The sequence below is a fragment of the Ochlerotatus camptorhynchus genome, unplaced genomic scaffold (assembly GCF_037179485.1).
Source record: "Ochlerotatus camptorhynchus isolate MF236.1 unplaced genomic scaffold, CSIRO-AGI_Acam_v1.1 ptg000392l, whole genome shotgun sequence".
NCBI lineage: Eukaryota > Metazoa > Arthropoda > Insecta > Diptera > Culicidae > Ochlerotatus > Ochlerotatus camptorhynchus.
This window is the reverse complement of record NW_027040879.1, coordinates 1756681-1781586: the sequence shown is the minus strand read 5'-3', so window position 1 is coordinate 1781586 and position 24906 is coordinate 1756681. Positions and strand designations below refer to the sequence as shown.

Sequence of the window (24906 nt, the reverse complement as noted above, 5' to 3'; positions counted from 1 at the left end):
TGCCTCTAGTTTGAATTAGTCAGGACTAGGAATCGGTGGTAGATCTTACATCCCGTAACGTACCACGAAAAGGTGATCTACCTACGTTACCACTACATATTCCGCATGATGTATTGGGGCTCCACAACGCTTTTTGGGTTCACAAATTTAGTCAAGACATCATACAATACCTCGTAGCATCTTTAAAACATCAAGATATGAGCGCCAGGATGATTTGGAGAATTGAATATTTTGTGTTAACACTGTTATATGCCTCACATGGTGTGATGGGGCTCTATAATGCGGGTTAGGTTCAAAAAGTCTGTTGGTACATCGTACAAATCACTGCTCAGCCTGTAGAACTTGAAAATCTAAACTTCAGGATGATTTGTAGAACCAGAGATATTGTGTCAACATACCTTTGTATTCTACAGACTGCTTTTAGGCTTCATGTAGCTCTATGGGATCCGAAATTCGGTCGGGATATTGTGTACTACTTATGCAAATCGTATATTATTTTTTTGAACCTTCAGAACTTCAAGATAAAATTTTCAAGATGATCTGGATAACTTGTTTTATCACGTTTGTCCAGTTTATGTTTCCAGTATGATATGTCTTTCTGATAATACTGATGTCAGAGCTGGTAAATATCCCAGCTGTCATGTGACAATGAGAAAATAGGTTCTCTCACTATCACGAGATGAAACTACCTATCAATTCATGAGTATAATTGTCATACGGTTTTGACATCAACATTTTCAACTGATTTAGATAAATTTAGGCAAGCAACAGTTTGTGATCGGTGGAGTGAATATATGTTTAATATTTCCATGGTACAAGTAACAGTAATATCAATAAATGAGCTAGTAATTGCGATGTTATCAACACTGTCACGTTCTGTCATGACAAAAATATCGATGAGATCGTTTTCTCATACGATGATAGTGACGGAGGGGGCCGACACTATCTACGATGCAGGAAAAATGTGTTTTGCTGTGGTTAGCTGCGCGCACGCTGAGTAGATAGAAAGAAGATTGATGTCGATTATGAAGGTTTCCTGCAAAAAGATGATGCGCGATGCAAGTAGATGAGAGAAATTAAAGAATATTTTTCGAAGTTTGATTCGCTAGAGTGAGATTTGCTGAGCATCTAGAATTGAGATTAAGATGTGTCGCCCCCCTCAATAGTTACAGAATAAAAAAATGATTTTCTGAATTTTGAAATCATTCGATGTTATAATGATATTTTGTACTTGTTAGATACAAGAAGCGGATGGAAGGCAAGTGTTTGACTCATAAAACATGTCAATTTCGCTACCAGAGTGTTACAATAAGCGATTTTATGATTCGTGAGCGTTCACTCAGAGTGAGCGCTCGCGAGTCGTAAAATTGCTGATTGTGACTATCTGAAAACGAATTTGACAGGTTTAATTGTTAACTGTGTGCAAAGTTATTAGCAAATGAGCAGTTTGAGACCTGTGCATGCCAAGCATGCTTGAGGAGAAGTCAGAAGTATTTACTGAGGGAAGCTAGAAGAAACTTCTCGGGAATTCAGGAAAAACTTCTGAGAAAATCAGAATTTCATTTCCATGCGAAGCCAAAAAGGCTTATTAAATTCGGGAAAAACTTCCGCAGATGGAGCAGTTAAAAACGAAAATTTTAAGAAGCTTGCTGTAGAAGATGGATGAACCTCCAAGCGGAAGGCAAAAGAAGCTATCGTAGAAGCCTGAAGGACTTCTGGAAGAAGCCACCGAAGGCTAAGAAAAGACATCTGAGATGATTCGGTAATATCTTCTGGGACAAAATAAAATACTCCCGTTGGTAGTCGGGAAATAAAATCTAGAAGTTGGAAAAAAAAATCGTGAGCAGCTATTGAACTATTCTCTACAGAAGCTAAAAACTAAACATTCTGATGAAGGACGGGCATGAAGTCTTATTCACCTTTCTGGACTTCGAACCTGATTCCCGGGAATTTCCAAGTAGAGTCATCAGCTTTTTCCCGTTTCCCGGGAAACCAAAATAGGTCGGGAAATGGAAACACTAATTACATTATTTGATTCAGATTTTAATTTCTATGGATAATATAAACGGTTTTTAGTATGACAGAACAACAAATAATTGAAAAATCGTTCATAATTTACCACTTGCTTAGGCAGTCATGAAAAAGTGTAGTGGACTTTAGGACATTAACACAATCTATAACACCTAAGTCTCAGGGACTGTTGCAGCCACTCAAGGATACGCAGAACTTTTAAAATTTGGCAAGTGACAAGTCCTCAATGATAAGAACCACTCTTCCTGAGCGTCAGCATTGTCTGAAATATTCAGTGCCATATCATTCCACTTTTCCAACACCCAATCACGAACCAATTAATTATTTGCCAAACATCACCATTCTCCCTGCATAGTTTCAATCTCGGCCAGCAAAGTTTTATCAAACCTTCTAAAAATGACAAATTGTCACCCCCGGAGAGTAGGAGCACAAACTGATCCTGAAACGAGATCCAACTTTTTCCGAACGAAGCTCACTCCAATCCCCTTGCGGCAACAGCACCAACTGACAAAACAACAGCGAACTTTCGGGCACAAAACTGCACCCGGCCATGGCATCGTCGCTATCTCCACTGGACGTGCCACCACCAGCGAAACATCAACGGGCTCAAGTTTTTAAATTTTAATCACTTTTCACTCCCCCGATTGTCCTACGGAAAAGTTCAGCTCGACATCAAACTTGCTAACTTTCGACAGGCTCCGCTCGACACAAAGAGTATCAAATGAGCAATTTCTCATGTTCACCTCGTTTTCTCCCCATTTTTTCCATGAACTCTTTCGGATGCCGGCATAAGCCAGTATCCGTCCCCAAAAAAAAAACCCACAACCGTTCCCATCCGGCTGTACAGAAGATACACCAAACCGAACCGATTCGGTGACCGCAAAACGGGCTGAAGGTGGAGAAATTGGCGTGGACGAAGCTATTTCAGTTCTCAAAAGATCCTCTGCTCCACCACCCTCGCACGGCCGGGCTCTCCTCCCTCACAGCATGCTTTCAGCTCAGTAGCAACGTAAATTTAACTAAACTCTATCTATATCTCTATTTAACCAATATTGTAAGCAGGAGAGCAGGCACGTGCGAGCTCTGTGACAGGCACGTGGTGCAGCAGGGTGGAATGAAACGGCTTCTTCCGTGAGACCGTCGTCCAGGATTCGGCGAAAAGTGTGAAAATTCGGAAACATATTTCGTTCGCGACTGATGGCACCCAATCACCCCACAATTCATCGAAAGGGGTGCGCGATGATGTGGGTTTGGAAGTTTTAACTTTATTAAAAAGGAACGAACAAAGGTCCGCTAACCGTTGTTGATGTCAGATTTTGGAGGGTGCTTTTGTTGGCGATACGGTTGGAAAGATTCGCCGGAGATGGATTTTGTTTAGGATCAACCGCTTTTGAACATTGGTGGGCAGATGCTTCGTGGTCAAAGTAGAAACATACTTGAACACCGTTGTTTGAACAATGGCCGTGCTGTGCCTCGAAGCTATTTAGGTGTTGTCTGTCACATTTGACGCTCAATCAGATTACAGTTTTGCGATAAATCACTGGAATGATTTGATTCTCATCAATACAAAGAGCAAGAAAATGCTCTTGTGAAGGTTTTGTAGCCGTTGAAGGCGTTGCTCGATTGGCTCTGGCTTTGACAGTTCATTTGGTTCAGAACTAGCCAGTCCCGCACCTCTTTTATACCAGACCCTCTCTTGGTTGTATTCTACACGATGATTTCTAGTGTTTGAAACTTTTTAAATTCTGAAAATCTTTCTCTATCAATTGTATTGCACATTGAATCACACTGCTGTACAAAACAGATTTAAAGTGTTTTGCGTGATAATCTTTCTCTATCAATTGTACTGCACATTGAATCACACTACTGTTCAAAACAGATTTAAAGTGTTTTGCATTTCAATGCGATGTGAATTGCTTGTTCTGCAAGGTAAACATCGAAAACATGAGTTGTGACGTCATCCTTATCAACCAACCTCATATATGAGAAGAATTGTGGCCCAGTAAGATCGAACGAAGACAACGGCAGTAGCACACCCAAAAGTGCAGGATCAATTCCCAAATCAGACTTAATGGCAGATTTGTTTATATACCTATTTGTCGATTCAATTTTGGAGTCGGTAAATTAGAAGTCGATAAGTAGAATATTGTACAACATAGAAGTATGATGTGCAAAGCTATTGATATCACCATGTGAGGCCCATAGACGACTCCAAGTGTGTCACAATTCGAACCAATAGTGTTGAGGTGAGGCATGGTTCACAGCATTAGATTCACACATGAAATGGATGTGTTTCACATATGTAATGCATATATTATGTCACACTTTAAGGGGGAGTGGGGGTTTATGATTTTGTGACAAGTAATGCATTAGGTATAGGAAAAACGTAACGAAATGCGGGAAAGGGGTTAAATTTTCCACAATTTAGCGTGACATAATAAATGGATCGCCCCTAAGTGCTAGATTAAGTGCGAGACACATGATGATGACGTGGGGAACTTTTTGAGTTTAGGCTGACATCAGTACTAAGCAGGATTGTTCTGCACAATGCAATGGCTTCTTCGCGCCATTTGGGTTTTAGTATAAAATAGAGTATGGCACTACTTCGGCATATGGGACCCATTTCCGTTATACGCGTCAAAAAAAAATGAAGAAAAACAGCTACATCCAACATTTATGCAATGAATTCTTTGCTGAAGAGGTAAATTTCGAATGTTGTAAAACAAAAATTGTATAGGGCAGTCTAAAAGCTGATTTGAGAGGAGTGTGCCGAACTGATGTGAGATGGTACCGCACCCTATTCTGAGTGTCGAGTGTCACTTCTAGGATTGGGCGATCTTGGATCGATCTTTGGAAGATCGATCTTTTTCATCCCGATTTTTTCAAAAAAAAATAGGTGTTAAATTTTTTAAGTGTATTTACATCGAAAAAATGATTAACTCATCTCATCTCAGCCTGCGTGGTAAATTTAACGGACATAACGTCAACGTCACTTCATATGTTATTAGCTGGATTACAATGACGTCACTATTTGCATTTCCAATATTGACGAATACAGCAACATTTGAAAGGTTTTTCATTGCTCCTTACCGACACATTTTGTCAACACGGAGAAACAGAATGCTATATTTTGATTGATTAACCATTATTGATTGAAAACTTCCCAAAAATGGTAAAAATTTATTATCGAGCTGAATTGACACACACATTGACAGTGAGCAAGTGTGACGTTCATTTTTCCTTTGTTCTCGTTTGCTCGTTGCTTTGCGCGCATTTTATTAAAAGAAAAATTTCTAGCCGGTGATTTAATTGAATATTATAAAGGATATAATTTCCAACGTACCAACCTAAACATGCGAATTAAAAAAAAAAAATCAAAAGAACGATCTACCAAAGATCGACTCTTTGGTACCGATTTAATCAGTGGATCGATTCTAGAGCCAAATATAAGATCGATCCATCAATATCGATCTTTCTCTGAAAATCGCCCAATCCTACCCGCGAATCACTTCACCGTTAATGACAACTTGTCACTTCACTTCTTTTTCACCGTGAAGTGAGTCACTTCACGGTGAAAAAGAAGTGAAGTGACAAGTTGCCATTAACGGTGAAGTGATTTACGGGTAATTCAGATTGAAATCACTTCATCGTGAGTAAAAAGTTGTCACTTAACTTCGTATTCCACGTGAAGTGACACCCGTAGTAAGGACCATCATCTGCACATGTCACCACAATAAGTTCTCCGCTTCACCAAATTCTTCCGTAGACAGCTTTCTCCGGATATTACCGTTCTGCTTGAACTGTCTTGCTCTACACATGTACGTAGCTGTCCTGGGTAAGAAGAAACAACTGCCCCTCCTGTTCGTCCGCAGTCTTTTGAGACCATCGTTGAACCGGAAGGCGAAGCAACTTGGGCTCGTTTAGCCAGAGACTTTCCTTTCTGAAACGCAGACAACAGGGCATTCATTTGGTTCCAATTTGTGATCCAGTCGCTGATTGGATGATTTTGAAATTTACGAGTATGTGCAAAATTACCATCAAATAGCTTTGATTTCAGTATGATTACTTTCAATACGGAAGTGAATTAAGAACAAGAAGGCTTATTATGGATGTCACTTCACGGTGAAAACTTGTCACTTGCCGTCACGATGAAGGGATTCCCATTTGATTTGTACGGCAATCACGGGTCTTATTGCGAATATTACTTCCTTATCACCGTGTAGTGACTCCCGTAATAAGGCCCGAAGCTAGCTGTTCCATCTCATCTAAGGTCCGGACCACCGTCTCATCCCCAGACAGGTCACAGATGAGCAGGAGCATGATTAACCAACCGTAGTTGCTACATAGTTATAGATTAAGATTAACTGTGATCACACAGAGAACGAACAGATGGTGCTTGGGGCTAGCTATCATCCTCAATGTGTAAAAACTGGAGATATTCTACTTGTTTGAGTTCAGGAAAAAAAAAGCGACTAAACGAATCTTGACTGTGAAGGGGCATGAGATTAATCACATAATGTTCTGCTCTGTAAGCAAAAACGGTCGCTCTAACGTCATCAAGCTTCTCATATCACACCACCACTTATGATCGAACTGCTGTTGTAACCATTCAAACCAGTACCGACAACGACGACGAGTTTCTCACGATAAGCATGTGACTATGTTATTCTGAAACTCCTCAAGGAGTCCTGGGATTGATCCCCCGGCTGATTGATCAGAATCAGTTAAATTGCCACTGAATCAACAGAATGGGTCTGGGAGTGACCATCCATACTCAATGTACAAGTTTCAGTGACTCCATATTTAAAATCAATAACGGCATTGGCCACGTCCTTGCAATCAGGAGGAAGTAGGAAAAGAATATTGGAGTGGCCTTTTTGTTTTGGGGACCATATTTACCTCTGCGTCCCCACAAAAGTCACAGGAGAGGAAATTTGTTTAGTAGGTTGGATTCGCTGGATCTGAATTTACCTTGATAAGTGATGCGATAGTTTTGAATTTGCTGCTAAAGCTGAAAACTGGAATAACCCATTAGCGAAAATCGATTTTACTCTCGTTCTATACGTCATACATTCCCCCTTATTCTACGCAGCGAGTGAGGTGAGCTGACTAGCTGTCACTAGTGAGTGACCAAACTCGCGAGTGAGATTACTCTCGATTTGATTTGTACGAAGAGTCACATCACTCGTGGTGACTTCTGTCACCTCACTAGTGACAGCGAGTCACCTCACCTCATTCGCGACGCAGAATAAGGAAGATTGTGACGGAAGTAGTGCGCTGTATAGCGCATCATTGTGCGATCACAGCGCACTACTTGCGATATTATGTATAACGTATAGAACGAGAGTAAAATCGATTTTCGCTAGTGGGTTATTCCAGTGTTTAACTGTTCGAAGAATGTATTTGTAAACACGAATAATAGGGTAAATGACTCCAATGTTGGCCTATGGATCTAAGATTGGGCCCATCGCTAAAAATCTGATATTTATCAATGTTATCCAGATGAACACGTCATTGCGACGGTACTAATGGATATTTTTGTTAGCTATTGAAAATTGTGTCGATTGCTGAATTTATGTATGGGCCTAAATTAGGGACATTTAGGCCGACATCACATTCATTTCCCCAATATATTGTATTACATTACATTACCAACGACGATTGTTCATTCCCGGTGACATGAAAATATTCAAATGAAATGATGTCCTATCAATTTCAGGTATCAACCATACGTCATATTTGGCCGATAAATCGCACTGTTTCGACCAAGTGCTATTTCACTAGAGATTGTCTTCGTACTGGAGATGACACCGATAACAAAACCGCAACAACATATTTTTGAAGAGCAAATGTACAGCAAAATCACAGACAAACAGACATAACAGTCGCAAGTTGATCATCGAACAAGCATTTAACGGTCAATTTAAAAGTATCGTAGTTGGTAGTACCGCCACTTGTGGCGCACATAGTCAATTTCCTTGCGTCTGACGTTTTACACACTACCGCCATCTTTTCAGCGTACTACCCACCACAGTGTACTCAACAGATGGCGATAATGTTATAGCGACGATGTTTTCCATTGAGAAATATTCAATGTGTTATGTCTGTTTGTCTGTGGCAAAATGAAAACAAAATTGGTTGTAAAATTTGTCAATTGCGTAAACTGAAATCAAATTATAATTTCAGTTTGCTGGTGATAGTAAACGGGAATCAATATCATTTTTCGGATCGGAATAAACTCACTAAACTATAATCGATGTCCAGGTGCGAATTCCAGTTGCTACTCCGTTACTTATCAGAACCAATAAAATTGCACATGTTTCCACATAGATGGAGCATGGGATTAGATTTCTATCTTCAATGTTTCGGAAGAGGTCACTGATTAATTCTATTTATAAGACCTACACGATTGCTTTTATTGACAATAATCGTATTCACATAACGCTTCAATATATTGATATGTCAGGGGTTCGCTATTGATCAATACCGATGTCGGCCACGTCCTCACGAACTTTGGGGAGGGGAAGGATTATTAGTTTGACAATCGTTGCTACTAGAGTGAGCATCTCGACAATTGAAGAATCAAAGATGGCTAGTGGGTGAAAATGGTAAAGACGTTTTGATATCTTCGGAGAATTTCGAGATTTGGGCGTAATTGCTTTTGTAAACAAACACGTGAATCGCCGGTTTCTCACGAATAAATGCTCAATCTCGGGATCAAATAATACCACATGCTAGATGAATTATTCCTCCACCTGTTGGTGTTGCTAATTTTCTAGGCTGAGCTTTTATTCGCGAAAAATCGTCAATTGAAGCGTTTGTTTACAAAATCAATTACGCCCAAATCTCAAATCACTCCGAATCATTTTTGTAATTGCGGATCTTAAACTAGGTGTTCCATGACCAGTTTTGGCTTTTCTGTGATTCGCCAATTGGTGCGGGAAGGATAGTTGTGCCAGTGGATCCGGTTATTTTTTAATCAGGATTCACTGTGGTCACTGCGATCACTTAGCATCAGACTGTTTTTATTTCAAATCTAGTGGGGATAGAGGATAAGCCATACTGAAAAATTGCAAGGAAGGGGAGTGAATTATGGGGATTAAACTCCCGACCTTCTGCACAGTAAGTAGAAACGGTAACCTTTAAGCTACCTACACGGAGATGAAACAGTACCCGAAATTCAAGAATAGTCAACACAAGTACGCGATTTATTTCAATGGTCATGTGGAAGCTATTTTAGTGCCATAATTGACCTATATTTTTGGAATTCTGTCTGAAAATTCAATGCAATATAGCAGTCAAAACACAGAAATACTTCCGACGACGTCGCAGTCCACTTCTACCTGTAGCTATTTCTAAAAAGCTCATCTACTTTGTCTCTTCGAAAGGTAGGTCGTGAATTTAGCCGAACTAAAATTTCAGAAATGCAACGAGTGACTACATTTAACAAATCAGGCTATCAAAATATTTGTAGTGCATTGCTGATTTGTGGAGTACTGTTAAGCTAAAATAAGGCTTGTTCAATCTTTAGATCAGCTAGCTTATTGAGGTTGAATTATGGGTATATAATTAGCTGTATGCACTACTAATCAGCTACATATTCAGCCTGATGTTAATCAGCATTGTACACCTTAAATCAACCAATAATCCGCATCTGTTCTTACTGTTCAGCTTAAATTTTTACTCGGGCATGCTCAAACGCTGCATGATCGAATGTGTTTGATGTAATACACCACACTGCATGAAAAATAAGCCTGACTCCCAAAATTTGAACTTATTTAGTATGAAACTGACTTGACACAAATCGTTTGACGTTTATATGGAAATTACTATTAGAAACCAATTTTTTTAAACCATATCTATTTAACAATTCACCATATCGCTCTGCTTTAAAAATAATAGCTTTGCATTCTTGTTGAAGACCACCTTCCGTTAAATATAAGGAACAACAGTTATTAATTATTCAAATCGCTGATGTAGTATAATTATGCTCAATCGGCAGTTCAGTAGGCAACATTGATGTTTCTAGCGCGTAGAATAGAGCACAAAAATCATGGCTACTATGTATACAGTGTTGCCCACAAAAAGCTGCTTGATCATGCCATAAGATTATCAATCTCCTAAAGAATTGATACTACTGTTTAATTTAAAGTTTGGCTGGTTAACAATCTTCAGCAAAGCTGTAACTGAGAAAATGTCCAATAAGAATAGCTATAGAACTAATAACAGTGCAATATTGAAATAGGCTAGAAGCGAAGACATCATATCAAGAAGACTGTCAACTTTGCCAGAATTCAAGCAACAGATACAATAGCGCTGCGCTTGAGTGAAGGTGGAAGCAACGTATAGAAAAATGAGCAAATACACAAACCTTTCTTCTGAGGATGTAATCTTTGCTATCAAATTCGTTCGAAGCATTTACCTTTGAACGGCAGATGACGCGATTGTACCTGTCTCATAGCGTTCGTATAAGAAAATGGAAGAGTTGCCAGTCTCCTTGATTTCTTGTCTTCGCTAGAAGGCAATATTTTAAATTTGTCGAACCTCTTAACGGAATCCCTTTATGAAGTACTTGGAACTGATGAAGTCTGTAAGTAGTAGACGAAATACGCTCATCTGTCAAAAGATAAGCAATTACAAAGGAATTTATAAGAAATAAACCAACACACTCAAAGCTTTTCATAGAAGGTAATGAAAAAAATGGTTTTTCTACAGTAATTTCCATATTAATTTCAAATGGTTTGTGCCAAGTCAGTTTCTTACCAAATGAGTTCAAATTTTGGGAGGATAATCAGAACCCAATTTGGAACCGTCCTTAACATTTGTATAATAATGAAATGGTGAGATCTTCTAATTTGAAATTATGATATTCAACTATACTCAACCTAATGCTGCCAAACAAAAATTGATACACATTGCTAGTCGTCCAGAACCGTCAAACTTTATTATTCTAGCAACCAAAAAGTTTCTTTTCGTTCGATTGGCTCATGTTTCTGAAAATTTGAATTGTAAATTATGACAAATCCCACTGATCTCACTGAACTCTACCAACCGCAAAAGACCATTTACTCCACCAGTCACCAAAAGCAAATTTCTCAACTTTTCGTCCACTTTCTTTTATTTTTGCACCCAAAACACATTAATCCGTGACAACTTTTATGAAGCTATCAAGTATTTCGCCAAAGTAATCCGTCTCCCCGCTTGCGATTTGTCTCACCCCTCCCACGGGAGAAGCCGAAGTAGATCAAAGCAAGTGACAAATGCCTTGAGAAGAACAGAGAGAGAGAGAGAGAGAGAGGCAGCAGAAAAGATCACGAAAGAACAGACTGTGGAGGGGGCAATGGATATGAAACTAATTCCGATAATAATATTTAAGCTGGAGCAAAGAGCAAAAATGTGTTTCATGTTTTAACAATCTTCTAATGCCTGAAAGGTGTGTTGATAGATTATCTGTGAATCATTATATATTGAATGGATATAAATATCAGTTTAATGAAGCCTCACGCGTTTTTCTCATGCATTGGAAAGATAGATTTTATTGACGTGTTAGAAAATTGAAGAATGCATATAGTTCAATACAACTCATCTGTTATCGTATGCATATTAACGTATAGACCTTAGGACAGAGGTAAACGCAAACATCTAGGATAAGACTAATCTAACTCGAAGTAAAAAGCAACTCGTTGGTAAAATAATAAACAAGGAAAAAAACCTCTAAAACCCTGTTAAGCTACCAATAGCGGTGGTAGAATAAATGTACAAGTGTTTAATTCATGGAAACTGTGCGAAGATATATTTGTACAATAAAATACCTGAAAACACAATAAAACGGGAAGATTTTCTTTCATCCGAAACAACACAAGATTTTCTTAGTAAAGTCTTTTATTCCTACCTGGAGTCGGAAATATACAGTAAAAAATAGTCTCTTCTACCCATAAAAAAAAACAATCAATCTGGACGGATTCTACAGTTTTTCTTCTACTCACTAAAATGGAATGATGTATGTTGCTTTAAAAAGGCTCCGACAATATTCGAAACGAGTAAACGAGATTCTCCTAATTGCAGAACCGCTTGTACATCAAACTTAAACCTAGAAGGCACATCAAGCTGACAGTGGAAACGGAGACAGACCTTGCCGCATGGTTGCAGCCATCCTCCGCGCAGTAGCACTCCTCCCAGTAGACGCCATTTTCGTAGACGCCCCAGTTGCAGACACCGGTGACACCAGTCTCCGACACTGAAGCGCACTGTCTGATCACCTGACGCCACCTGCCGTCCCCTTGTAAAAAAAAATAAATGAATATTTAAGTTGGTGATTGGAGATATAGCATTCATTACTGAAAAGTGACACCTTTCGACACTGTTTTGAATAACATAATGAGCTCCTTTTCATAACTAAAACAACAGTGTCGAAAAGTACACCTTTTCACAAGGGGTAATCAACTCTGCACACTGTGCCGAAACACAGCATGGCACACTGTTCAGCACGTAGTACATAAACCACAACATTAAAACTGACAAAAACGATCCTCTCGAGTGCCACGAATAAATTTGTATTCTTCCGATTCTTCCCCATCGCCTGTTCTCGTCTAGCATCACAAATGCTTCCAAGTAGAACTTCGTAGCATGCAGCAAGAGATCGCAAAATCTAGCACGTTTCCCTTCATTTCTCCGTTGTGCGCTTTATGAAATTGCGGAAATCGGGCACCACGAACGGATGAGGCTACGTCCCAGACAACCAGAAGTCGTATAACAATGTACAGACAGTATCGTAAATTGCTACAGTTTAAGGCAAAATCGCATATAAGAATGGCATACCTCGCCTTATGTTGAAGTTAAATCGCATAGAATGCAGATTTCCGACTTATATGCGATTACTCATTTTTCCGTCGTGCTGTATCACAAATTAAATTGGATTACATCGTAAGACTTTTCAAATATATTTGTTATTACAGATTGAACCGCGTATGATGTTAAATAAACTCGTTCAAAATTAAATTAAAATATGCACGTATATGGCCTCCACTTTTGTATGTATAAGCAATTTCTTTACATTTTACACGAGTTGTTTGTTTGTATATATGTTTGTATGTCACGAAAACAACGTTGAATATACCTGCATTCTGGTTGTCTGGGGTATTTAGGATGTATACTTATGGGTGCAATCGTCCCCATATTGTACGAAATAATCGGGGATTGGAGGCTTAGGGGCGATTCAAATATAACATCGATAAGTTTTTCGATGTTTGCCTGAATGAGCCTAAATCTTGTTTTGGTGTGTCGGAAAAGCATATATCAATACGAAAGACCTGTGCAGAAGAAACGAAGTATTAAAAGTTCTTCAAATCTTCCTGGAGGTGACTCAAATGTTGACACTAACGAACTTACTAATTTCGACCTAAATGTCTTCAAAATCATCTTCAGAACTTTGTTCTGAATCCTTTGAAGTGCTTTTTTCCTGGTTGTGCAACAATTAGACCATATTGGCACAGCGTGAAGCATGGCCGATCTAAAAACTTGTTTAAATATTAGAAGTTTATTCGTCAGGCAAAGTTTGGATTTCCTGTTTATAAGAGGATACAAACATTTTATATATTTGTTACATTTGGCTTGAATGCCCTCAATGTGATCTTTAAAAGTTAATTTTTGGTCAAGTATTAATCCAAGATATTTCACTTGGTTTGACCAGGAAATTGGAACTCCGTTCATAGTGACTATGTGACTACTACTAGGTTTCAAAAAGGAAGCTCTAGCTTATGTGGAAATATTATAAGTTGAGTTTTGGAAGCGTTGGGAGAAATCTTCCATTTTTGTAAATAAGAAGAGGAAATATCTAAACTTTTTTGCAGTCTACTGCAAATAACACGAAGACTTCTTCCTTTAGCGGAAATGCCTGTGTCATCGGCGAACAAAGGTAAGTGGCAACCCTGAGGCAAATCAGGGAGGTCCGAAGTGAAAATGTTATACAATATAAGCCCTAGAATGCTACCCTGAGGAACGCCTGCTGTAATTGGTAGTCGATTAGATTTGGAATTTTGATAATGTACCTGCAGACTTCTGTCAGTTAAATAATTTTGAACTAATTTCATAATATAAAGTGGAAAATTAAACTTTTTCAATTTAGCAATCAAACCTTCATGCCAAACACTGTCGAATGCTTTTTCTATGTCTAGAAGAGCAACTCCAGTTGAGTGGCCTTCAGATTTGTTTGAACGAATTAAATTGGTAACTCTTAAGAGTTGATGAGTAGTTGAATGCCCATGGCGAAATCCAAACTGCTCATCTGCAAAAATTGAGTTCGTATTGATGTGAAGCATCATTCTATTTAAAATTATCTTTTCAAAAAGTTTACTTATTGAAGAAAGCAAACTTATTGGACGGTAGCTAGAAGCTTCAGCTGGATTTTTATCCGGCTTCAAAATTGGAACAACTTTTGCATTTTTCCATTTATCAGGAAAGTATGCCAAATGGAAACATCTGTTAAATAATTTTACCAGGAAAGACAAGGTACTCGGTGGGAGTTTTTTGATGAGGATATAGAAAATTCCATCATCACCTGGAGCTTTCACATTTTGAAACTTTTTAGTTATAGACCTTACTTCATCCAAATCAGTCCCCCAAGAATCATCAAAAATATTTTCCCGAGAGAAAATATTCAGATAATCCCGAGCAACCTGATTCTCAATAGGACTAGTAAGACCCAAACTGAAATTGTGAGAACTCTCGAATTGCTTAGCAAGTTTCTGAGCTTTTTCCAAATTTGTGATCAAAATTTTACCACCTTCTTTAAGCGCTGGAATAGGCTTTTGAGGTTTTTTCAAAATTTTTGTGAGTTTCCAAAAGGGTTTGGAACTCGGGTCTAATTTAGAACCATTATTTTCAAAAGTTTTGTTCCTCAGGGCAGAGAATCGCTTTTTAATTTGTTTTTGCAAATCCCGCCAGATAACATTCATGGCAGGATCGCGTGTTCTTTGATATTGTCTCCTATGGACATTTTTAAGACGGATCAAGAGCTGAAGATCGTCGTCTATTATAATTGAATCGAATTTAACCTCGCATTTTGGTACTGAGGCTGCTCTTGCTTTAACTATATAAGAAGTCATAGATTCAAGAACATAATTAATTTCGTCTTTGGTTTGCAAAGGAATGTTTGGATCAAAGTTATATTCCATAAATGTTCGATATTGCTCCCAATCAGTTCTATGGTAATTGAAAGTAGAGCTGTTGGGATTAGAAATTATTTCTTGGGATATTTCAAAGTTACTGGAAGCTGATCAGAACCGAAGTCAACATGGGTAACCAATTTTATACAAAGTTGACATGAATCAGTTAAGGCAAAATCAATAGTTGAGGGATTTCTTGCAGAAGAAAAGCATGTTGGGCTGTTTGGATATTGAATAGTGTAATAACCTGCAGAACAATCATCAAACAGAATATTACCATTGGAATTGCTTTGAGCGTTATTCTATTAGCGGTGTTTTGCATTAAAATCACCAATAATGAAAAATTTAGACCTATGACGGGTGAGTTTTTGCACAAGCTGCTGTTTGTTTCTGATATTGTATGCGTGTGCGTGAGTAGTAAATTGCAAAATGAAACGACTTTTCCCATGCTTGCTGAAGTAGGGTCGATTTTTGATTTGATCGAGTTCCACATATGTTGGGGATCATTACGGATGTCACTTCACGGTGAAAACTTGTCACTTGTCGTCACGGTGAAATGATTCCCATTTAACTTGTACGGCAATCACAGTTCTTATTCTGAGCATCACTTCCTTATCACCGTGTAGTGACACCCGTAATAAGGTCCGTTATGTGCTCAGAGTGAGCACTCGCGAGTCGTAAAATCGCAGATTGTGACTATCTATGGGGCCTCCCTTAGCTCAGTCGGTAAAGCCGCAGCTACAAAGCAAGACCATACTGGAGGTGGCTGGGTTCAATTCCCGGTCTGGCCTAGGTATTTTTCGGGTTGGAAAATTTCTCGACTTCCCTGGGCATATAAGTTTTTTTTTTTAATTTTTTATTAAAGAGATTTTTAGCCTTAGGCTAGTTGATCTCTAATCTGGGCCTAGAAGTATGAGTGGACTTGCCACACAATTTTACCAATGCAAATATGGTACAGGCATTGAAAGCTCTCAATTAATAACTGTGGAAGTGCATCTAGAACACTAAGCTGAGAGCACGCAATAAGCTAATATGCGATATACAATAAGCTTGAAATGCGAATAAGAAGAAGAAGAAGACTATCTGAAAGCGAATTTGACAGGTTTTATGTGTCAAACACTTACTTTTCAACACCTTCTTGTATTTAGCAAGTACAAAATATCATTATAATATTTAATGATTTCAAAATTCCGAAAATATTTTTTTTATAGCATTTGAGTGGAAGCAAGCCTGGTGAAAAATGTGTATTGTCTTAGAAAAACCTTACGCAAAATTTGGGGACAATCGGCCAAGATTTAGGGTGGCACAATATCGTCAAATTCTTAATTTTTTGAAATCCTATAATTCACCAAAGGGAGAGAGGAGGGGTACATGAAATACAGGTAGTCAAATAAAAAAATTAAGTCAAATGACTTGAAAATGCATAAAACATCGAGATATTGTGTTAGGGCAAACGCACCAATAATGGAGATACGTTAATGCAATGTGTTCATATAGTGGAATATATAGTCTCCATAAGCCACTATAGGAACACATCAAACTAACGTACCTCCACTATTGGTGCGTTAACCCTATCTCGGAAAAAGAATTACTAATCGACTTTCTTGGACTTAGATTTGTTTAAGAGTGGGAAGCGGGATAAGGAACATTGTTGAATTGGCTTCTATAACCGCTCACAGCTATCTCTTATCTACTTTACAAACATAACTATTTGTACGATTTTTTCGAAGTATTTATTAACTATAACTGCACAATTAAAAATAAATAAACCAGCCAATGCACAGTGTTGCTTTTTGCCGTTTTCGTGTGCTTTTTTAATAGCTTCTCAAACATTGATTTTAGGGGTATAGTTTGTTTAAAGATGTTTTTGCATATGTTAATCCGCTTCTTTTGATGTAGACGGTTTGTTGATTAATCTACCTAAAAGTGAGATCAAAAAAATAATTTTTTATCTCATTCAAAATTTCTAGCTCTTATAAATTGCGAGAAATGTACCATTTTTTGTAAAAGGCCCCTTTACATCATGTTCATAGTATAACTGATTTTTTAGGCATCCTATAATTTTGGTTTCTTCTACAACTATATTTTGTATGTTTAAACACATGCTTTTTCTGAACATTGTAGCTAATTATCTCTTGAAACAAAAAAGTTATTCTTATAAAATCAATATTTTTAGGGGTATTTGCACCTCAAATAACTATTTCCTGCGCAAATTGGTGCAAAATTCTAGGAAAGATTCTAGATCTATACTTATTTTACTGCCGAAAAATTATAAAAACATGTGGCAGCACGCGATCTTTTAGGTGTTTTTAATCACTAAAAAACTCCTGCAAATGTCTATTTTTTGAATATATGTTTTAATTTTAAGAGATAGCATGTTACAGTGTTCAGCAAAAATATGTATTTTCTGTACGGCTAACAACTTTGTAGAATATGTTAAATATATTCAAAATCTACGAAAAAAAGTTACACTCAAAACAATTATTTGAAGGAGTATTAAATTTTACTTTATCTTGAGTAAACAAATGTATGCGTTTTATTGGTAGTAAGCTGTCAAATTCTATAAGAGTAGAAACGGAAGAGGTGAACTGCAGCAAACCGTTGAAAAATGGTGAAATCATCAACTTCAGGTAGGCGTATGTGATTATTTCAAGAACCGGAATGCAAAGAAGTGATTTCCTTTTGTTAAATTAATATGCTGATAATAATGTTTTGGTTGCCTCTTGTTCTTTACCATGGAATTTGATAAACTTGGTCTCTTCTCGCTTTGAATTGAAGGGCATGCCAACGGTGAAATTTCAAAATGTTCACAAGCACGTTATCGAAGTGTACGCAATCAATTCCGATGTCTCTGGTAGTTCCTTGTAAAATATATAAAAAAAACATGCTGGAAATCTTTGTATCTACTTGAAAAAATAAAAATGGAATGCACATGGACGCTCAAAGCAGGGGGTTTTAGGACGTTGCTCCGAATACTTCAAAAAACCTTTCAAATGTTTTATCAGCTCCGATAGATGTAAGCATCGGTCGAAGAGCAGTTCCTTTCGAAGATTGCAATGCAACGAAAAGGAAATAATCAGCTTGTATTAGAAATCGATACCAACCGAATCAGCTGGCATTTGCAACGCAAATAAAGCTTCGAGAGGCAAAGCAAAAGGATGCGACAGAAATAATTAAAAAAAGTTACTCAAATAAAACCTTCACGAGCAACCAGAATCAGCGATTCTTGGAAAAAATCAGAGAGTATACTCCTTCAAATCATTGTTTTAAGTATAACTTTTTTCCTAGATTTTCGATATTTGTACAAAGTTGTTTGCCGTACAAAAATACATATTTTTGCTGAACATTGTAACATGCTATCTCTTAAAATTAAAATATATATTAAAAAATTAGACATTTGCAGGAGTTTTTTAGTTATTAAAAACACCTAAAAGATCGCGTGCTGCCACATGTTTTTATAACTCTTCGGCAGTAAACTAAGTAAAGATTCTGAATCCTTCCTAAAATTTTGCGCCAATTTGCGCCAGAAATAGTTATTTGAGGAGCAAATACCCCTAAAAATATCGATTATTTAAGAATAACTTTTTTGTTTCAAGAGATAACTAAAGGGCGAACACGAAATTATTGCGACACCGAAAATGTCATGCCAATTTTCTTATAATGTTTAGAATCAAACCAAAATTTTAGGGTAGTTTTATACATATATTTACTTCAAAAATCAAAAGAAAAGTTAATCGATGGAGCCTTGAGTGTAAAATTGAACGCATTTTCGCTTGATGCCCTCCATCAAAGTCTTTACAGTGTCATCCGGTACTAGTTTCTCAGTTTTTTTTCCATTTTCTTAACATGTCCTTCTCGTCTTTGACTGTCTTCTTGCTCTTCCGAAGTTCCCGCTTCATTATTGCCCAATACTGCTCCACCGGGCACAGCTCCGGACAGTTTGGCGGATTCATGTCCTTTGGAACAAAATGGACAGAATTGGCCTCATACCACTCCAGGACACTTTTAGAATAGAGGCATGATGCCAAATCTGGCCAAAATAGCGGAGCTTTGTCGTGCTGCTGCAAGAACGGCAAAAGGCGCTTCTCGAGGCACTCAGATTTGTAGATCTCGCCATTTACTGTGCCCTTTGTCACGAAAGGCTCACTCCTCAGTCCGCAAGAGCAGATGGCCTGCCAAATGAGATATTTGGAGGCGAACTTCGACATTTTCTTTTTCTTTAATTTGTCGTCCACATCGAACTTGCTCTTGCCGGTGAAAAACTCCAACCCCGGAATTTGCTTAAAATCGGCTTTTATATACGTTTCGTCGTCCATCACACAGCAGCCATATTTTGTCAGCATCTTCTCGTAGAGCTTCCGAGCCCGAGTTTTAGCCGTCGATTGTTGCCACTCATCGCGGTTTTTGAAGTTCTGTACCTTGTATGTATGTAGTCCAGCTCTCTTCTTTGCATTCTGGACGTAGCTCTGCGACATGCCGATCTTTTTAGCCAAATCACGGCTTGAGCCGTTGGGATTTGTTTTAATCATCCGCTTCACCTTTCCCTCCGTCTTTTTGTTCTACGGTCCCGGTTTTCTTCCAGCTCCTTTGCCGTGGTCCTACGTCAACCGCTCCTGGAACCGCTTCAACACTCTGGAGACGGTTGAATGGTGAATGTTCAACATTTTTCCCAACTGCCGGTGCGACAGGTCAGGAAATTCCAGGTGTTTGGAAAGAATTTGTTCTCTCAACTCGCGTTGGTTCACTTCCTTTTTCGTTGAATCGAAAAACACGACTTCGAGTTTGACAGCATGTACACAATACACATCAATGAGAAAGTGTGCAAAATTTGGTTGATTTTTACCCAATGGTAAAAAAGTTATGTCCTGTTGAATGTGTCGCAATAATTTCGTGTTCGCCCTTTAGTTACAATGTTCAGCAAAAGCATGTGTTTAAACATGCAAAATATAGTTGTACAAGGAACCAAAATTGTAGGATGCCTAAAAAATCAGTTATACTAAAAAAAACCTGATGTAAAGGGGCCTTTCACGAAAAATTATACATATCTCGCAATTTATAAGAGCTAGAAATTTTGGGTGTTCAGCAAAGTTGCTTAAAACAACATTTGCTACAACTTTATTGAAAACGTTAAGTATCTATCTGAATCAGATAAAAAAAATAATTTTTTGATCACACTTTTAGGTAGATTAATCAACAAACCGTCTACATCAAAAGAAGCGGATTAACATATGCAAAAACATCTTTAAACAAACTATACCCCTAAAATCAATGTTTGAGAAGCTATTAAAAAAGCGCACGAAAACGGCAAAAAGCAACACTGTGCAATAGAAGTATTTCACAACGTAATCCAGTGATGAATGTATATAACGTTTCAGTGTTAAATACTCGTATGAAGAGTGAATATTTCATTTTCTGGGCTATTATAGATGCATTCAGTGGAAACTTATAATTTTTGCGTGTATTTTGAAAATTTTAATATAAAAGGATCACGCTAATGAAATATAATTGAACCACCCTAGCCCAGTGGCACCGGTGGTGTAGCGGTAGGGCGTAATTGACTCAAATCGCAGAACACCAAAGTTCAATCCCAGTCGGTGCCGCCGGGATTTTGTGAGGCATAAGATCTCTGATCAGGAAGTAAAGCCGTTGATCCCCAGCCCCAGTACAGAAAACAATATCGACGGAAAACAAATTAAGGTAAAAAATACCGTAGTGAAGCAGCAAGATGCAAGTGGTGGTTTAAAATTATATACAAGTAGATTGGAGATAGTTGTGAACAGTTTTAGAATCCAATTCATCAATGTTCCATACAGGCTTGCAATTGCTCATTACAGCTAAAATCCTATTTTTCGGAATGATGGAACTATGAGATACTTTAATGATAATTTTTATTTGCAAGAAGCAAGCATGGGTGGTAAAGTTTGTGTATGACATACACAATTTATCAATTTTGCTTTCAGAAGGTCACAACTAGCGATTTTATGATCTCTAATTGCTCGCTCATTGCGTTGCTCATCGTTACAGCTAATCACTATTGTGGTCCTCTGAAAACTAAATTAACAAGTTTTATGTATCTTATAAATACTTTACCTTCTCTTCATGCATCTTGCCAATAAGAATTATCATTAAAATATTTCATAGCTTCATAAATCCGAAAAATAGCAGTTTAGCTGTAATGAGCATTTGCCAGCTTGGTTCCATATACGTATCCCAGTCACGAAAAAAAAATCCCAGAAAGTCGATTCCTGGCAAAAACAAATCGAGATAGCATCAGCCCTCGACGTTTCATGTATCTTTGATATCTTATTATATTCAGAAAATTCCACAATTATATGGGAAACCTAGAAAACAATCTCCTTTTGTCTCTCATATGTACAAGGTAGAATTCTCACTAATCAAACAGTTTAATTTTTCTTAATTGACCAATTAACAGTGTGACTTTGCTGGGATGATGTGCAGCAGATTCGGGTAAATTTGATGGTTGTGTGACGCGTTTTTTGCTGCCACATATAAACATTTTCAGCGATCAAATAACTAAAATTTTCAAAGCATTTCTTTAAGAAATGGTTATTGATAGCTAGTCTTGTCTATTTTTTTTAATTGTTTTGAATAGTATAAATAAACAGACGATCGCTGGACTTTAGCGATTCATTGTACTAGCTAATATTAGCATTTTATGGAATAAATGTGTTTACCAAAAGTTGAACTGATTTTAATGCTTCCTTGTCAAACAGAAGAATAGCTTTTTTTAAATGTTTACTCAAAGTCCTTCGACAAGGACTTCAGCATCTAGATTCAAGTAGTTTAAACTTAATCTTTGTTTTAATGTATAGAGATTTTACTCTTCTTGGGCATTTGCATCTGCGTCCAAACTTAATTAGTAAATTTAGTTTATCAAAGCAACATTTCCAGTTTTGAGGAATCGAAAATTTCATAAAGCTCTAAATAAGCGACAACGAACATACTCCTAATCTTCCTTATGATGAAATGTTTTACCATATTTCCTCCCTGCTAATTTTGATTTATGTAAGATCTGTAATATTTAATTATCGGCCCGTTAAGCTGAAGCGATTGAGCCTTTAAAATAATAGTAAGTGAACAATTTACTCGCAAATAACGGTACCCGAACAACAACAAAACAATTATACTCACAAATAAACCCTCGCGGACTCTGCTGGACCACCTTCATGCAGAACGATCCGGGCATATGCGATTCATCGCTGTTGCACTCGATGGCAATGTTCTGCGTTCGGTTGAACGCTTTGTAGGCACCGCAGTTGTCCACCCCCTTGGGATCCGTCTGCGAGGAACACTGATAGCAACGTATGGCGAGCGCTGAATGTATAGGAAAACAAAAACAGGTTCAATTTAGCCGAATGAATTTAAATTAACTGGAAACCCAGGAAATTGAAACTTGCACTCCTTCAGTGCAAGTATGATGGGAGTGGCACCTACGCTGCGATTGTTGATGTTAGTGATACTATTTACGGTTGACGCTACCTGTTTGCCATTGTCATTAAGGTGCCCGCGATGACTAATTTCCCAGTTTTTCGATGACAATATATTACTTACCTGAGCTGAATAACGCAGTCAGAGTAACGAATGATAGCAAAGGGTTCATTTTCGAAACATTAATATTATAAGGACGGTGAGATTCTTAAGGAATTTGGAATGCTCCAGCAGGATCAAAACAAAATGCAATGCGTCGCCATGAATGTTTGTAGTCGTACTGAAGTAAAATGTCAAACAAAGATCAACTGACGGCTATGTCATCGATTGCCATAATTATGGGCAGAGGAAAAGGCCTATCCAGTGCAAATATTAGCTTCTTATTCGACCGATTGGCCTACTGTTATTATAGCAGTTCGGATGGCCGTTACTTTATTCCGCTTTTAAAGTGTATTTTTATACCGCAATCATTGTATACCTAAGCGTATTCTTGCTAGAAGCAAATAAAATAAATCAACTAGAAACGATTTAGTTTTTCATGATACAAATGTATTCTATTATGATAGTGATATGCATTAGTTTGTTTGTTTAAAGGTTTAGCTAATAGTGAAGGGATTGAGTTGAGTAATAACCAGGCTTGATGAAACTCCTCAAACTCAGAGGAGGTTTTAAAATACTCTCGCCCTGCGAGTTAAGGCTGTCCTTGCCTTGAGTGAGTGGCGGCAGGAATATGGAAGAAGTAAACGAAAACTCTCCGAAAGAGAGATGATGAGGCTCCGGATTACTTTCGAGGCTCTGGATTACTTGTTTGTTCAAAACAAGGAGCTCAGAGTTCACTCAGGATGAGAGCGTGTGAAAGAAAACATGGAAATTAATGGCAGCAAACCTCACTCCCGTTTATATCCCCCTTCGCTCACAAGCTGTGAGGCTCGGTGGAGTGAGTGTGAGTAGGAATTATACTCCTCAGAAAAATGCTACGCTCGCCTGATTTCAAGCTTGCTCCAGCAAGCCTGGTTTTAACCCGTGGTAGGCATCGATCCGGGCAATTATGATTGTTTATTTCTTATTTAAAATAACTTTTGATTTTATTGAAATCAGCAAAAGCAGTAAAGCTACCATGCTGGGCACTAGAACTACCGAAGGCACATGTTCCCAGCCACCATTGCAGCCATCCTTACTGTTGCAGGTGCAGTACTCCACAAAGATGTTGTACGTTCCACTACGCATTAAACAATAGCGTTCGTCTCCTCCGATGCCCGGCTCTCCGATAAAGGCACAACTGCGAATGTAGCGCCATTCACCGTGAACTGCAATCAATTATAAACGTTAGACTAAATCGTAGCACAACGTTGGGAATTATGAAAAACTTACAGAATTACCGAATGAATACTCAAAATCTATTGAAATAAACCATAAACTATACACAGCAAAAAATAATGAATATTACATGACGTGTAAACCAAAACCATTTTAAAATTACATCGCTTCAAACTATGTTTTAGTTTAATTTTACATTAAAAATCATGCACATAATAAAAACATGATGAAACTCATAAAATTACACGTTTATTCGATTAATTTTCTCTTGCAGTGTAATATCACCACGCGATGTAAAAACTTATCGGAGAACATCGGATTTTCAACGATAAAACCTATAAATTTACATGCTCGTGTAAATTTAAATCAACAAACATTGAGAAAGCTAATATGGCGGACGGACCGATTATTCCATCAGTTTTTTCTCCACTCGGTTTGTTTTGTTTTGTGCGCTATATTTTGGTTATGTGGAACGATTTATCGTGCATACGCGCATCCACAAATAGAAAATGGATGACAGACAAAATAGTGATTACAGCGGTTTTATACAGAGAGCACTTTTAGTTCGTGCAGAAAATCAAACATTTGGATATGGAAAAATAGAATAACATTCAACAATGCGCTCGTGGTTCTTTTTTTCTCCTGACTGATCGTTTTGATGCAGCGGTGGAAGTGTAGGGTATGTACTGTGCCGTAAAGGCGGGTTATTCTACGTGGGTGATAATTCCGCGTACTTGACAATCAGTTCGATTTTATGCAAATTCGTTCAATAACCCAAATGCGTGTAATTCTAAATGTCCTGTAGAATTACAAAGTGAGCCCATCTAAAGCGATCCATGTAAAATTCAAGAGACGTTTAATTTTACATACATGTACATTTCAAGTCGTGTAAATGTAAAAACCAATTTAATTTTACATGAATATGCATGCTCGTTTTATGTGCATT

The 24906-nt window shown here is 37.8% G+C and overlaps 2 protein-coding genes across 2 annotated transcripts in view; one reads left to right on the top strand and one right to left on the bottom strand.

The window, feature by feature from the left end:
- LOC135710599 (probable G-protein coupled receptor CG31760) overlaps nt 1-24906 on the top strand; it is a 401234-nt gene that overhangs the window by 333623 nt on the left and 42705 nt on the right. The gene's annotated exons all lie outside the window — the stretch shown is intronic.
- Nucleotides 11896-22936, bottom strand: LOC135710596 (uncharacterized). Its single transcript, XM_065233205.1, has 3 exons — nt 22767-22936; nt 22347-22529; nt 11896-12310 (listed from the first exon to the last, which is right to left on the bottom strand). The coding sequence occupies exons 1-3, from the start codon at nt 22813-22815 to the stop codon at nt 12087-12089; spliced, it is 456 nt and encodes a 151-aa protein (XP_065089277.1). The 5' UTR covers nt 22816-22936; the 3' UTR covers nt 11896-12086.

Excerpts from the sequence above, each read along its gene's own strand:
- LOC135710596 (XM_065233205.1), bottom strand. The coding sequence starts at position 22,815 with ATGAACCCTTTGCTATCATTCGTTACTCTGACTGCGTTATTCAGCTCA. Across the intron at positions 22,530-22,766 it reads GACTGCGTTATTCAGCTCAG|CGCTCGCCATACGTTGCTAT; the intron begins GTAAGTAATATA and ends CTATACATTCAG. Across the intron at positions 12,311-22,346 it reads GAGTCCGCGAGGGTTTATTT|GGGACGGCAGGTGGCGTCAG; the intron begins GTGAGTATAATT and ends TTTTTTTACAAG.